Source organism: Clytia hemisphaerica, unplaced genomic scaffold (assembly GCF_902728285.1).
Source record: "Clytia hemisphaerica strain Z4C2 unplaced genomic scaffold, Clytia hemisphaerica genome assembly, whole genome shotgun sequence".
In the NCBI taxonomy this organism is placed as follows: domain Eukaryota; kingdom Metazoa; phylum Cnidaria; class Hydrozoa; order Leptothecata; family Clytiidae; genus Clytia; species Clytia hemisphaerica.
This window is the reverse complement of record NW_027104129.1, coordinates 239226-254528: the sequence shown is the minus strand read 5'-3', so window position 1 is coordinate 254528 and position 15303 is coordinate 239226. Positions and strand designations below refer to the sequence as shown.

At 34.6% G+C, this 15303-nt stretch overlaps 3 protein-coding genes and 1 long non-coding RNA gene across 6 annotated transcripts in view; 1 reads left to right on the top strand and 3 right to left on the bottom strand.

The window, feature by feature from the left end:
- Window positions 1-8588, bottom strand: part of LOC136813623 (acyl-coenzyme A thioesterase 11-like) — a 63067-nt gene extending 54479 nt beyond the window's left edge. Inside the window, exons 1-9 of one of the 2 annotated variants that reach the window (XM_067070129.1) lie at window positions 8499-8588; window positions 3521-3651; window positions 3309-3378; window positions 2977-3037; window positions 2461-2514; window positions 1807-1851; window positions 1247-1326; window positions 1037-1095; window positions 320-444 (exon numbers count right to left, since the gene is read on the bottom strand). In XM_067070129.1, coding sequence (XP_066926230.1) covers window positions 320-444; window positions 1037-1095; window positions 1247-1326; window positions 1807-1851; window positions 2461-2514; window positions 2977-3037; window positions 3309-3378; window positions 3521-3632 — 606 coding nt within the window. In that variant the 5' untranslated portion in view covers window positions 3633-3651; window positions 8499-8588. Of the gene's footprint in view, window positions 1-319; window positions 445-1036; window positions 1096-1246; window positions 1327-1806; window positions 1852-2460; window positions 2515-2976; window positions 3038-3308; window positions 3379-3520; window positions 3652-4583; window positions 4645-8498 lie in introns of those variants that run through there. The other variant, XM_067070128.1, reaches the window with a different exon arrangement.
- A 199-nt stretch (window positions 8589-8787) lies between these two features.
- LOC136813618 (dedicator of cytokinesis protein 1-like) overlaps window positions 8788-15303 on the top strand; it is a 49275-nt gene continuing 42759 nt past the window's right edge. For both annotated transcript variants that reach the window (XM_067070122.1, XM_067070123.1), the window contains exon 1: window positions 8788-8935. The gene's annotated coding sequence lies outside the window, so the exon portion shown is untranslated. The remainder of the gene's footprint in view (window positions 8936-15303) is intronic.
- On the bottom strand, window positions 10751-11329 carry LOC136813617 (uncharacterized). Its single transcript, XR_010847510.1, has 2 exons — window positions 10974-11329; window positions 10751-10788 (listed from the first exon to the last, which is right to left on the bottom strand). It is a non-coding gene; the product is annotated as an uncharacterized lncRNA (long non-coding RNA).
- Window positions 11487-14711, bottom strand: LOC136813652 (uncharacterized). Its single transcript, XM_067070157.1, has one exon. The coding sequence runs from the start codon at window positions 14709-14711 to the stop codon at window positions 11487-11489; it is 3225 nt and encodes a 1074-aa protein (XP_066926258.1).

Here is a 15303-nt window from a genome sequence, read left to right as displayed (position 1 = left end):
TTAAAATTTGAATGCAAAATTTCTTTGATATTTTGCTTTGTGAAGGTGGGGCTACGTTTTAATATTTAGCCAGGGACTATTTTCCTTAGCGCCCCCTGAAAAATACCAGGGGCTGGATCCCTCTGCATATTAGCCATCCCATAACATTACTCATACTTTCATAAATGGAACCTTTTGCTTCATCTTGATGTTCAAGTCACTTGACCTAGTCAGTTTAAAAATTATCGAAAACTAGTAAAAGGGACTTTTGCCTATACCCCTTTGAGCAAGATTAGATTGTAACAATTTATCTTGATAAAGTTGACTCTGATGTACATACCTGACCTCCAAAGGTTGTTTGATGATGATTAGCATGTTGCGGTAAAACAATTTCCACACATTCCGAATATGTATTATCAGACGTCACATGTGAATTTTTATCTGATGTTTCATCAGCAACAAACTCTGATGTACAAAGGAAGAAAATAATTATCAATAAATTGAAATGTGGATTCTTTAGATGTTTCATCAGCTGATATCCTGAATTGATTTTAGTATCATTATTAATGACTATCCTGCAATATGGTAAATCCTTGCAAATAATGGTTCTAAATATATGATCAGGCAAATTTCCAGGCCTTTTCTGCTACCAGATAACGGTGGCAAAAACTCAATCTTTGCTTGAATTTTGAAACTCAATCCTAATTTTTTTACATGAGCCATGTGAATCATGACAAAAATTTGATGTCCTAGGCCTTTGTTTTTTAATAGTTCCCAACTAATTAAACAGAGCCTGGGTTGATTATTTTGTTCTTCAGACTGAATTCAAACTCAATCTTTGAAATAAAAACGGTAGTAGCTCAAAACCCTGGAAATTTGCCTGATGATCAATGGATTCCAGCAATTAAAAACCAAAAAGATGAGGGACAATAATATCAAAGTTATCTACGGCCATTATCATCATAAAATGTTTTCTCGAATCAAGTCAAATACGGAAAGCCAAACAAGGACAATAAAGGTTGAATATATAAAGGTGGGGTTTTAAAAAGATACAAACTGCTTTGGAGTTCTTCTTTATTGTCTTTCAAACGTTTGAGAGAAGATCTATAATCAAGTCTATGGTTTAAAAATAAAAGAGGAGAGTAAGTAAACAAGCTTTTCATTTTTGAAATGAAGGGTAAAATTGAATCTAAGATAAAGGTTGAACTATCCAAAGGAGTGAACATATTCTTTTGAAACATTGTTATGGGAAAGATACAATTTTTACCTCATTTTTTTCCTTTCATTTGCAAGAGCGAACAATGATTTTTCTTCTTCTGTCTTTGGTTCTTTTGGTGGAACAATATTCTGAAAAATAAATTTCATTTGGGATTTGATTCTTGTAGTTACTAATTCCCACATTTTATAATTTAATGTGTTTCCCCTTGTCATATTTTTCAACCTATGACAAAGCATCTAAATATCACGCTATGATGAAATATTCCATCTAAATTTTGAATTCGAGTGCAAGTATTACATTCGAATCGAAACGGTCCTAACTTTGTGAAGGGGTTTATTGTTCAATTTAAAATTCAACAAAATTTCCAAATATTCTTCTATTCTTTTCTACCTCAATATAATCTGCAGCATAGACTTTAATATTTTTTTCATAAATTTAACCTAGATTGTCGCTTGGAAGATTATTAGAAAGAAAATAATTTGAAAAAGCTGAAAAGTGAAAATAAAAATGAAGATAAAAAATGAAGAAACAACTAAAACAAAATATCTGAACATTTCCATATTGTTTCTATTGATTTACAAGTTATCTTATGGAACTTGATTTTGTACCTTTTCACCATTTGGTTTGGGTTGTGTGACAAAAGTGAAGAACGCCTATGAAAAAAAGCGATGATTAGGAAAATTATTTAAACACATTTCAATGTTAAGAAGATAATCAGTTCCACAGGTACATGATATCTTGAAGTCGGATTAAAACGCTAACAATGAGCTAATTTTTAAAGTTTGATATTTGCTGATACTTGCTCCATAAAAAATGTGGACCATTCGTTTTTCTCATTCAACACTTTCAAAGTCAAAGCGTAATTTATGGCGATATTAAAAGTGATTAAAAGTGATGATAAGTGATATTTAAAAAAATCAAAATTTATTTCAAAGTAAAAGCTTTTCGCCTACGCCATCGTTGCGTCAATACAAACATAGAATGGTAAGATCACTAATTTACTATCAAAAATGTTGAAAAAATTATAAAAGCATATAAAATTATTCTTTAGGGTATATTCAAGTAATGCCATTTTTAGAAATCTTTTATTTGTAGATAATTAGGATAATTTTTCAAAATTTTTTATAGAAAATTTGTGATTTTACCATTCTATGTTTGTAATGACGATGATGCACCCGAAAAGCGTTTAAATAAATTTTGATTTTTTAATAAAACTATGGCGAATAGATTTAACAAGTGATGTTAGCAAACTTATCAAGTACCTGACATATTTTGGAGCATTCATAAAAGTCTTCACTGATGACAAGTACCTCAATCTGAAAATAAAATTACATTGAGAAGAATTAAATTTGGTAAATATTTGCGGGATTTAATTTGGCAGGTTCATAGATTTGAAACACTAATCAAATGAAATAACTTAATATTTGACCTTAGAAATTATGATATTGAATAGATTTTTGACTTCAAAAGAATATGTTAACTTTAGCAGTTATCAATCCCTGTCAAAATTAACACACTTACATATTACAGTTAACAGGCAATAAGTTATTGCAGATACATTGAATTCAGAATTAAGCAACAGTAATGATTCTGTGCCTTTCAGGCAGATTAGAACACTGATGAAAATTTCTAAAATGTTCTGTAAAAAAATTTCCAAAGAGGAACTCCATCCACATGGAAAACTCACTAGTGTAGCTTTCAATTAAAAAAAAAAATTGGCACTGTGAGGAGTAATGATTTGATTTAACATTCTTCAGTCTAAAGACATCCTTACTTACCTCCATACTTGTATTGAAAATCCTATTCACGCGTGCTTTGAGGTTGACAACATGGCCAAGTCTAAATAGGTAAATTTTTCCAAATTCTTTAAAGGAATACTTATTGCTGCAAAGCGAATTTAGCTTTCATCTTAGGAGGCTTGTTTGATGAGAATGGATTCTAATGTTCTGAAGCTTAATCAATTGTGAAGATGTGTGATGACTTCAAACAAGACCAACTCATGTTCTTTTTAAAAATAGTGTTACATTAAAAATGACAGACTTCTATTTCTAAATATCATCTACAAAGAGAAATCGTACTACTTTGATGTATTAAAAATATATAAACTTACAAAATAGCTTTGTCAATCTGTAAGTCATCAACTGATGCTGTAACGCATGGCACACTGGCACATTTCTCAGCTAAAAAAATCAAAATATGAGTTTATTGTTTATTTATATTTTTTAAAAGAAATTGAGTTACCATTGAATTTTTATATGTCATTGGAGCTGAAGACAGATCACTATCACGACTTAAAAATTAGGGACAAAAGCAACAACTCGCCAGCCAAACAAGCGATTATGTCCATCCATTTTAACAAACTTCCGGTGAGCAAGGTCTTTGTTTCCAAATTGCATTCAGATAACTCAATGATCTTGTTTGTTTCAATAGACATCCCGTAGGTATGGTCAAACCTAAAATTAAGGATAGAAGTAGGATTTTAAAGAAGTTTAATAAAAAAATAAAAATTATATGAGAAAAAGAATGAAGATTAGAAAATTTGTTAAAAACCTGTTTATGAGGTCATAGAAATAGGCATAAACTAAAAACTTAATTTAAATAGTACCAATTTTAATCTTCCACATTATAATACGCTTCTTTTGATGATACTGTACTTATTACCCTTTAATGCCCTGTTGGAGGAGAGGTGGAACTAACTTTGATAATTTACTGACAATTCTAACATCTATATTATTATTATATGCCTGAGTTAGTTCTTTGTGTTTTCAATGTGATAGGCTTTTGATTGGCAATTCGTTTTTGACACTTTGACTTGACCCTGACTGTCTTAGGTAACCATGCATAGAAATGCGGATTTTAAGATGTGCATCCCACTTTATTGCAAGCATAGTTTTTACATTTATATATTGATTAATTTTCAATATTTAGCCTGTAAGGCTAGTACTTTTTTTAACCAGTTTACAAAGATTGGGAGATGACCAGAAAAAAGATAAAAATAAAAAATTGTTGTTTTCAAACTTTAATGTCAGAGAAAATAATGTGTTTTGAGGAAACTTACATACATATAAAGTAGGGAAATTGTGTTGAAATGCCATTTAAGAAAGCATTAGGAAAAGATCTGGTTGTACACTTTTATCCCTGCTCTTATAATGTGTTCTAAAAGATTTCCTTTTTATGGCAGATCAGATTGGGTCGGAAGATAAGTAAATTATTTGTGAATTTCAATTTTATTTTAATTTTTATTTTGAAAAAAAAAAACGTTGAACAATTGGAAAACAAGAAAATAAAAAAGTAAGTAATCCAAAAGCACATTGCAAATCTCAAATTGCGGGATCAGTAATTCATTAACATTAATTTGATCACACACTTTAAATTTGATTATTACCTGACCATCTTTCAACAATTGGGATCAATATTGTGTGTAGTCCAGAAGCTGGAGCTCAACTACTCTTTGCCTTTTTCAATTATTCTGATCTATCGTAGTGCCATCATTCAAATCAGAAAGCAAAGATAGTATACGACATATTTTCTGACTATATTATGTATAGTAAAAAATATTTCTTCAAATCATTTCATCATGAATTAGGGTAACTTGCATAAACAATCAAGGGGAATATTTTTATTGGCAATCGAACTAATGATAGAACTTGCATGTTAAATCCAGACTTGTCAATTAAACAACTTTGAACAAAATTTGAAATTGAACCAATTTAATGTAATTGACTATGACCAAACAAATTTTTCAAGAACATTGGGTTCATTGATAGCAAATTATCTTTATATCTTTGATTGATATTTGATTAATATTTGTTTCACAGCAAGTTACTATTTACCCTACATAATAAATGTTATAATTTTCCTGTATGTTTTGGTTTTGAATTACGGGATTGATAATTACCTGTTTGAATACTAGGCTAAATTGTGAATCTCCCTGCAATTTTAAACACATAAAAATTCTTCTAGCTTGATACTGGAAAATCTAACGGCATATTGCCAGCAAGACTCCTGTTGATTCCAGCAAACTATAAATTACAGCTGGCTATAAGCCGGACAACAGTATGCCAATAGTATTATGTGTGAATTCCATTCTTAGTTTCCATTCTTAATTCAATTCGATTTAGCCTAAGGGGAGACTTTCACTGGCAATTTGCCGGTTAGAAAGGAAAAAAACTGGCAATTTGCCAGCAACATCCAAAAAAAGTTTTTGCCGGCACGTTTTCCACCTTATTTCGTCTGGAAATTTGCCGGTTACTGTGAGTATATTCCCGGCTACATCAAACAAATAACTGGCTAATTGCCAGAAAAAACAAGTCCAGTTTGTTGCCAGCATAAATTTCATGTCCTTTGAATTGTTTGTATGTAATTAATCATGTGGAGCTCATTCAATAGACAGTGCATTTCTCAAAGTGAATATTCGACCAATATTCATGGTCATTCAAAATCCCATTATTCCTTCATTTGTGGATAATTTGCAAAAAAATAGAAATAGAATTTATAATTGAAATTAAAGGTTGCTTGGGCCTGAAATAATGGGCAGACATCGGACATGCCCAAATGCTGGAATGTCCAACCAAAACAGATTCTTCAGATTCCAACAAAATAAAAGATTATTTATGTAAATTTGAAATTAGCAACTTCCTTATTTACACAGAGAAACTCTCTTCAGTTAAAAATGTCCCCTATTCATTGTGTGTGAAAGCAAATAATTTCAACCTTGCTTTGCAGCTAAAATCATTGGGAAAAAAATGCCCTCCACTAAAGTGTTTCTAAACTTCTAGCTGGTCTTATTTTTTGTCCAACCAATATAGCTAAAAATGCATTTAGACATGTCTAACCAGAATCTATTTGCTTTGGACATCATGTCCATTCATCAAAATAGTTATTTTTATACCATGTTAGATTGCTGCAAGTGAAATTAAATAAAAGTTATGAAGGAGCAAGTTGATAAAATTAAGCATAAGAGATGCTGTGAAAGTTACGAAGAAAGCAAGTTGATAAAATAAGCATAAGAGACATTTGTAAAACTTACGAAGAAAAGAATTCATAAAACTAAGCATAACAAGAGACGCTTGTGAAAGTTAAGAAGAAAGCGAGTTTATAAAAATAAGCTTGGTTAAGAAATGTAGAAAACAAGTTGACATTTGTTAAATATTCTTGTTAAAACTTACAAAGAAAAATAAGTTTATTATAAAAGTGTGCATTAGAAACTCTAGTGAAATTTATGAAGAAAAAAACAAAGCTTTATTAAAGAAGCGGAAATTTAATGCGAGAGGTAGATTTTCAACAAAGTGCCGTAAAAAATCATTGAATGAAGGAAGAACTTAAAATCTCAAATATTTTCATTTTGAAGAATTGGTGCAAAAAAGTGAAACGTGGAAAAGTTTCATTTTTTATAGCTTTAATTGAAATGGGAGCCTTGGAAAAATTTCTATGTTTAGTTTTTTGCACAAACCCCTGTAACTATGGGCAAGCATCCTGTTGCTAAGATGTTGCCTTGAAAGTAAAAGGTCTATTAGCAAAAGGTCTATTCAAACTTTCATTCAAGTTTACATAGTTTAAAAATGTTAAGTACATTTATTGCCATAAAAACCATAACTTATAACACCTCATCCAAGCACATCACCAAACATGTCAATGACTAGAGATGTGGTAAAGAAAATTTAAAAAGAAAAATCATTGTTCTAACATTATTTGACAATAGATTTAGCAATAGTATTGTAGCTATTTTAAAGCTTGAATCCGAATGGATTTATCCAATTTATATTTTTTTCGATCGGGTTGACCACTCAATACTTCTGCATAAACTTGAAAGAAATGGCATTTGTGGAAAACTTCTCTGTTGGATTAAATCATTCCTAACAAAGAGAACACAGGGAGTCTCAGTCAACACAAGGCTTTCCAAAAGTGCAGATGTTTTATCTGGGGTGCCCCAAGGCTCAGTACTGGGTCCCTCCTGTTTCTTGTGATGATTCAGGATATTGATGAAGATATTTATCATACAATGCTGTCCTCATTTGCGGACGATACAAGACTGCTGAAAGAAGTGTCCAGTCAAGATGATGTTCAGCTTCTTCAAAGTGACCTCGATAGAGTATACAAATGGTCAGAGATCCATCAATAACATGCAACTCAATGGACTGAAATTCGAACATATGTGTTATGGGAAAAATGAAGAGCTGAAACCAAATTCAGTTTATTATTCTGATACCCAAGACCAAATTGAAACCAAAAAGCAAGTCAAAGACCTTGGAGTCACTTTGGATGTGGATATGAGCTACAGTCAACACATCCAAAATCAAATCAGCAAAGTCAAGCCATCAGCTCATGGATATTCCAAACCTTCAAGACACGGGACACTGATGTAATGCTAACCCTTTGGAAGTCACTTGCTATTCCACACCTTGACTATTGCTCCCAACTATGGTCTCCGTCAAAGCGCTGCCTCATCCAACAATTGGAGCTGCTGCAAAAATCATTTTTGAACGGGATTTCCTCGTTGAACCAGTTGAATTATTGGGAAAAATTGAGTCAACTGAAAATATACAGTCTTGAAAGAAGAAGAGAAAGGTACAGAATAATCTACACATGGTGCATACTAGAAGATATCACTCCAAACTTCAATTACAGCGATGATGCAGGCGGCGTGCATTCCTACACAAACCAGAGACTGGGTAGAAAATGTAATTTAAAAGCTGTTAATGTCAAACATAAAAATATTTGGAGGGATTGTCTCTCACAGGAAGGACCAAGACTTTTTAACGCTCTGCCAAAATCCCTTCGAAACCTTACAAAATGTACCAAACAAACTTTTAAACAACATCTTGACCAATTCCTGAATACACTGCCAGACAAACCACTGCTTCCTAATTATTTCAACTTCAGGAGAGCTGATTCCAACAGTATATCAGTAATGGTCAATCATCGGATTCCCCGAATTGGATGAGTACCACAAAGTACAAAATCAAAAACGAAGTATCACGAAGTAAGTATATAAATTTGTTGTTTGGTTCACTTTAAATTTACAATTAACTGCTAAATCATTTAAACAAGCTGTTTAAGTGAAGTTTGAAATAAATGATAATGAAACCTGCAGTGCTATCTAGCTGAGATTGTCACGTCACATACATACATAATGATTATATGGAAGTGCACACAAAAAAAGGATAACATTTTTTATTTTTAACAAATATAAAAGTGGATAAAAAAGTATATATATAACACTAAAATGCTAAAAAATGACAAAAACAAAAATTCTTAACCTATTGTTCTCATTCATATTAAATGTGATAACTCAACTTACCTTCCTAGTCTTGATCAATAACTCTAGATAACTGCAAATCTAAGTGACCACCATGTACATGTGCTTTTTTACATTTTCTGGAGTGGAGAGAAGAAATCGACTTGAAAAAGTGAAAGTGATTTCGAAAAAAAATTATTTGTTTACAATTTATATAATTTTGAGGACCGCAAAAAAAGAGCCGACGTTTTGACGCCGAGTGAAAAGAAAAAGAAGATCTCTCTAGTCTGTGGGTCTGGGAATTATGCATTAGAGTGCTCCCGCTCTCAGAGAAATACGGACGCGCAAACGTGCGGTAATCAAAAACCAAAAGTTTGGTGGAGGACAGGAGGACACAAAAAAATCAAGAAAAACTCAATCAAGGAAAAATCAATGGATAAAATCAGCATGTTTTGCTGATCATAAAGATGGACATGATTTACTTTTAATACATTATCAGGGTAAGTGAGCATTTTTTACTTTTGCATCCGGCTTTCCATGAGGAATTTATGAGACACTAATGATGATGGAATTGGAGAGGAAGATAGGTGTGTCACCCTTCTTACCTACCTTTTACCACAGCTATCTTTCATTATTTTCAAAACTTTGCTTAACTATCAAACCAATCTGACTGGTCAATTGTCCAAATCATGATATAGTTTGCCAGGACGACACAAAAATCTTGAGGTGATTAGAATTTTGAAATATAACAGAATTTCCAAAGAAAATTAGTATAAGAGTGAATGGCATTTCTGAGGCAATTGTTTCATATGTAGCAAGGATTTCCGAAGTGAAGACACAGTCAGTAAAATTTCCGGGAAAAATATCAATGTCGTCTGAACCCCAGTAACTGGAATGGACAAAACAGTGGGCAATCTAAGAACAACACCCTCCAGTACAGTGTCCTTGTCCGGTGTTGAAAAGTGTCGTCAACTGCTCTAACTTGGGACTATCTGACTAAACATGGGACAGCCATTCGGCCACCATTTCACTGAACCTCCAAAGTCATTAATTAACATAACCACGAATCATAGATAGCAAATAATGTGAATACGCTATTCTCACCAGTTAGTTAGGCTTTCACAGCACAAAAGGAACAAATCTTTGCAACAAAAAACGCGTAAATGCGATAACGTCAACTGCTCTAACTTGGAACTATCTGACAAAACATGGGATGGCAATTCAGCCACAATTTCACCAAACCTAAAAAGTCATTTGATTTGAGTTAATGAACGGCTTATTAAAAAATACACGATTTCTCTTTTGCACTGAGTATAGACCTTTTTTCAAAGAGGAAGTCCTGTTGAATAATTATGTAGTCCAGCCATAAAAACAATGGTAGAGCTATGCATAATTACTGTATCATGCATATTGTAATTTGCTGTAAAAAGTTTCTGCGTCGGTAGAAATTTCTCCAAAGTTCAACAACGATAGAACACACTTATTTATACAAAGTTAACCAGCGCATTTTTCATCTTTCTCCTTCTTCATCCTCAATGAAGCACTCAAAGTCAAATAGAATTAAGCACATAACATATTCTTATAATTGCGAAATGCCATTTGCGCATTTGCTACGGTGGAGTGCATGACGTAACTCGCGCGGCAACAAACTCGCCTTCTGTTGGCTGGTCATATTGGGCGTTTTGTGGCGTTACCACTCTCAAAGCAGTGGGCGCTTTATCATTCTGCAACTCTGTCCACCATTTTAAATGAGTTAACAATAGATCCAAAAGGGCGCCCTTATCAAGGAAGATCATTTGCTTTGGTCTCCGGCTTTGGGAAGTAGTAATTTTTTCAATTGTTTTCGATGGAAAATGGTAAGAAACTTAAGTTTACAAGTGTCATTTAGTTTTTGCTGGCTGATAGAATGGCAGGATCCTGGATGGCTTCCCTAACTGTAATCTCGACACCCTTCTTTAGAGATAGGAATAATATGAAAGTTGGAATCGGTGATTGAAAAAAGATCTATCCTTCCTTACCACTAAGCAAAGAAAAATAATTTCGACCTTTTTTTATTTTTTTAGCTCTAGAAAAGGGTGTCGAATTTAGACGAGAGATGTCGACATTAGACCAAGTTACGGTAGGCTTTTAAATCGAAATATGAAAAAATCCATAGTGGAACACACACGAATGTCTGGAACAAAAAGAAGACCAAATTAGTGGCAAAACGATGGAATCGTTCGACGTCACTCACGCGGCAAGTTGCACACTCGTTATTTGATAATCCCTTCGGGCGATAGGCGGTTAGGCTGTTGCATGGAGTTCACCACTGAGGATTCTCGTACTGACGTATATTTGTAATCAAGGATTCAAACTAAATAGATACAAAGATCCAAAATTAGTTTATATGAAAAACAAAAATGAATAAATTCTAAGACTAAGTCTATATCAAACAAAGTCTAGAGTATATGAGACTAGGGTATCATACATTACAAGAGAGGATACATTAAAGTAAACAAGAGGAAATATATTGAATAGTAAATAATAAATAATGCTTACCAGCTTGCCAGAGTGAAAGAACTGTGAAGGAGAATCCAAAATGTCAAAATGATTTGAAGACTATCATTGATTGACTTATGTTTATTTGAAATTTATGTTGAGAAAATGACTAAGTCCTGAGGTGTTGACTCTCTGAGTGCTACATGTCAACTGAACTCCTAAGAAAAGTGGACAAGCTGCCATATTTATAGAAAATCTAAACCAAGTTGGCCATAAATACTAAAATTATGAAAAATAGCTAGGAAATGTAAATATGATGAACCAAGTTGGCTATCAAACTAAAATTGATATAAACTAGAAAATACAAAATAAATTATCATAAATTATGCAGAAAACCTGGTTTTCACTGAAAATACTGAAAAAATGCACTTAAAAGAAAAACCAGAATAGACACAAAAACAAATGGAAGAGACTCAAGATAAAATGAGATCAAACTTGAGATATTGGTAAATTTTGCAGTTCAATAAGTTCAATATTGGTCAAATTACACTGCCCAAAGACACGATGCGAAATTTATTCATTAATACAACCAGCAAATGCCAATTCTTCACTTATACTCAATTCATCATACGGGTGAATCATGATCAAGCCACGAGTTGCACGAAACGTTTCACGATCAACATTTTCGCTATGATTTCGATACTTCACCAATACCTTTCGAATCTTTCCATCTGTACTTTTCTCGACACTTTTCACCATTCCATATTGGTATGTGCTTGAGAGTGCATTCTCACGCTTTGCAAATAGGACGATGTCTCCGGTTTTGATGTCGTATTCGTTCTTGAACCATTTTGGTCGATGCATTAGCCGTGGCACATGGACAACGAGCCATGTTTCGAACCACGCTTGAAATATCTCTCGATTCAACCTGATGAATTTATCAGGTTTTGTGCTAACATCAACAGGAAAGGTTGGACTTCTCTCGTTATTTCTGCCCAGTAGCAGACGATTTGGTGTTAAGACATCAGATATCTCGTAATCAGTCTGTCCAGCAAGAGCAAGTGGCATGTCATTGATTGTATTTCCAACTTGTGCTGCAACAGTTTCCCATTGCATTAAGGAAAGCTTATGGTTGTGGAAATTCATCTCGATTGATTTCTTTATTTCTTGAATCTTCCTTTCTACCTTTCCGTGCATGAAATGACCTGAAACTGGACATACTTCAAATTCGATCATTGTGTCGCGATGATGAAGTTGGTTTTGAAGATCCTTAAAGTTAAGTCGGAGAGAATCACATCCTTTGACTAATTGACTGCCTTCATCTGGCAACAAATACTTGGGATAGCCAACGTTGCTTGAAAATCTGATAACCGATAGGATGAATGATGGTGTACTGTAGTCATCCATAACATGTATTTTTGTTGCTGATGTTGTTGTACAACAAAAAACCACCAACCAAATCTTTATACTCTTTCGCTTATTGAAACTTGAATATGCACTGAATGGACCACATAGATCCACTTGAGTTGAATAAAATGGTGGTGCAATATTGAGACTGTGCTGGGATACTGGACCCATTTCAACGTTGATTGCTTTCTTGGCCAGGTAGCGGCATCTTTGACAATTCCTTCTGATAGTACGAATTAGATCTCGTCCATCGATGATATATGCGATCTGTAGAACGTAGCGATACACTGTTTCCACTCCTTTGTGTTTAGCCACCGGGTGGTGCCAGTGAATGAAGTTAACAATACTGTAAGCGATTGGCGAATATCTGTCGACAACTGGGACAATGAAGGTTGACGAGGACAAGTCAAACATTGCATTGGTGAGCTTTCCAGTTGATGTGATTTTTTCGATTGGAAGGATACGTTCGTTGTAGTAAAGAATTCCATTTTTCTCAGATGAAATGTTTGCCAATCTCTTTGATGGTGTAAATTTCTTTACTTCTTGGGTTGCTTTCATAAAGAAATATTCCTGTGCCAACGCGTTGTTATCCTTTGAAGATGGTTGTGGTAGACACGACTTGAGTTTCAGGAATTTGATCACAAGAGCAAGAGTTGAAGTGGCTTTCTTCCAACCATATTTGTTAGGATCAATGATGTACTTTGAAAAACTGTATCGATCAGATATTGATTGTGCTGATGATGACAAATGGCAAGTTTGAGCTTCTGACAAGTATGACATTGACAACATGCTCTGTGGACTGATTGTTGATATAATTTGCTCTTTCTCAATATCCTTGACTTCATCCTGATTGAGCTTGATTTGATTAACAGTCTTGGTTGGGAAGGTTTCCACTGATTCTTTCATCCATGGAAAACCATTGAACCATTTTGAATCTTGACAGATTTCATTTAAGGATACACCTTTTCTTGTCCCGATATCAGCAATCATGTCTTGACTTTTGACAAACCTCCAGTCATCAGGATTTGTGAAGCGATGAACTTCGTTGACACGGTTGCGGACATAGGGTTTCAATTGTTTGTCACTATGAAGCCAGAAAAGCACAATTTGGCTGTCTGTTAGCTTTAGTGAAGATTGATGATGCTTTTGAAATGCTCTTCTCACAACTTCACCAGTATGGGCGTTCAGAGTTGCAGCATATAGTTCAGCTCGAGGTTGTGTGGTGCCATCTGGTACGAGCCTTGATCTCGAGAAAACCAGTTGACTTGAATATCCACCAGACTTTCTTTTGAATCGTGCATATATTGCAACACATGCAATATGCTTGGATGCATCACCAGTGTCGATTGTATCTAGTTCAAGGCTTGCAGCATCTTCTGGAATGCAAGCTCTTCTGTACCTCACATTTGAAATTTCTTCCATCATAGCGAAATGGGACTCCCAAATTGGTTTGAAATCATCTGGAATTCTGTCATCCCATCCAAGACCTCTATCCACAAGTTTGTGTAGGTCCAGTTTCATACCTGCTGTGATGGGTGTTATCTTTCCTGTGATGTCATACAATTCTGCCACCTTTGATACACATTGTCTTCTAGTTAGGTTCTTTGGGATATCCTTGATTGACATTGGTTTCTTCCCCCTAACTTTTGTTGCAAAGTTAAGTTCACTGACATCCAGGGATACTTCATCTTGTAGTGGGAACCATTTCATACCAGCCACACTGATGCTTTCACCATCGGCAGAGAGATCCTTGTCAGGTGTTTGTTTGGAAAAAGTGACTCCCTTCAATGCAAAACCACCTCTATTGACTACAACTTCCAGGCCATCTGCCAATTTGATTGCTGCTGACATTGATTCAGCACCTGATAAACAATCGTCAACATACACATCTTTGGTTATGACTTCGTAAGCATCAGGATACTCGTCTTTTGATAAACGTGCTGTCTCCCTGAGGGCACGTTCTGATTGGTTACCAGAGGATTTGACTCCATAAATTAGAGTTTTGATGATCTTTTCCTTTGGGATTCTTGTTCTGTCCAAATTCTCTTCCCAAATGTATCTTTGCAGGCACCAATGACTCTCGACTAACTTGACAGAGTTGTACATCTTGCGGACATCAGTATGAAATACAGTTTGGTGTGATGTCCATCTGATCAATAACTCAATGAGTGAATTCATATTGTTTGTACCCTTTGCTAAGATGTCATTAAGGCTGTATCCGCTATTGGTTGGTTGGGAGGCATCAAATACCACACGACAAGGCGTGGATAAAGAATTTGGTTTCCAAACTGCTCGCCATGGGATGTAGTTCACAATTTCACTGTCATTCAATAAATTCTGTTGGGAGGGTGTCATATTTTCAACGTAATCTACGAAACCCAATGTATGCATCTTCTTTCTGATAAGAGAACATCAGCCTTGTCACTTGGATTGTTGTCAAGCTTCTTCAGTTGCTGATAATAAACTTTCAATGCTTTTGTGTTTGTTGTTTGAAAGTTTGACTTCTGGCTTGTGGAGCAATGGCAGATGAGCATATGAGGTTCTGTTGGCAATGTCAATGGTGACGGATCGGTTGATGATTTGTTGCTCAATTTCCTCTCTGATGCTGATCGATTCTGTTGATGCATTATTTTTGCAGTCTTTGCAATCTCGGCAGTTGATACATCGGTAGGTGATTTCACTACCAGCGTTCTCTGCTTGCTCAAAGATCTTTTGGTTGCGTGAAACAAGTGCATTTGAATGGTTGGGTATGTCCAACATTAGATTTTGATAATGGTCTTTGGGAACTTTCATATGAAGGAGATCAGTGTCAGGATTGATGTTTGAGCGTAGGATCTGATGACGGTCTACAATGAATGAAGTCATCTCTTGATTGGCAATGTGACTGTTGTTGATCTTGTTGAAAGCTCGATGTGGTCCACCAACAACTCCTCTTCCGCCATCTGCACTCTTGAACAAGGACTCAAAGATTGTAAGTCCAGAT

Bases quoted from the DNA above. Each gene is read 5' to 3' on its own strand.
- LOC136813652 (XM_067070157.1), bottom strand. From the start codon at position 14,711: ATGCATACATTGGGTTTCGTAGATTACGTTGAAAATATGACACCCTCC.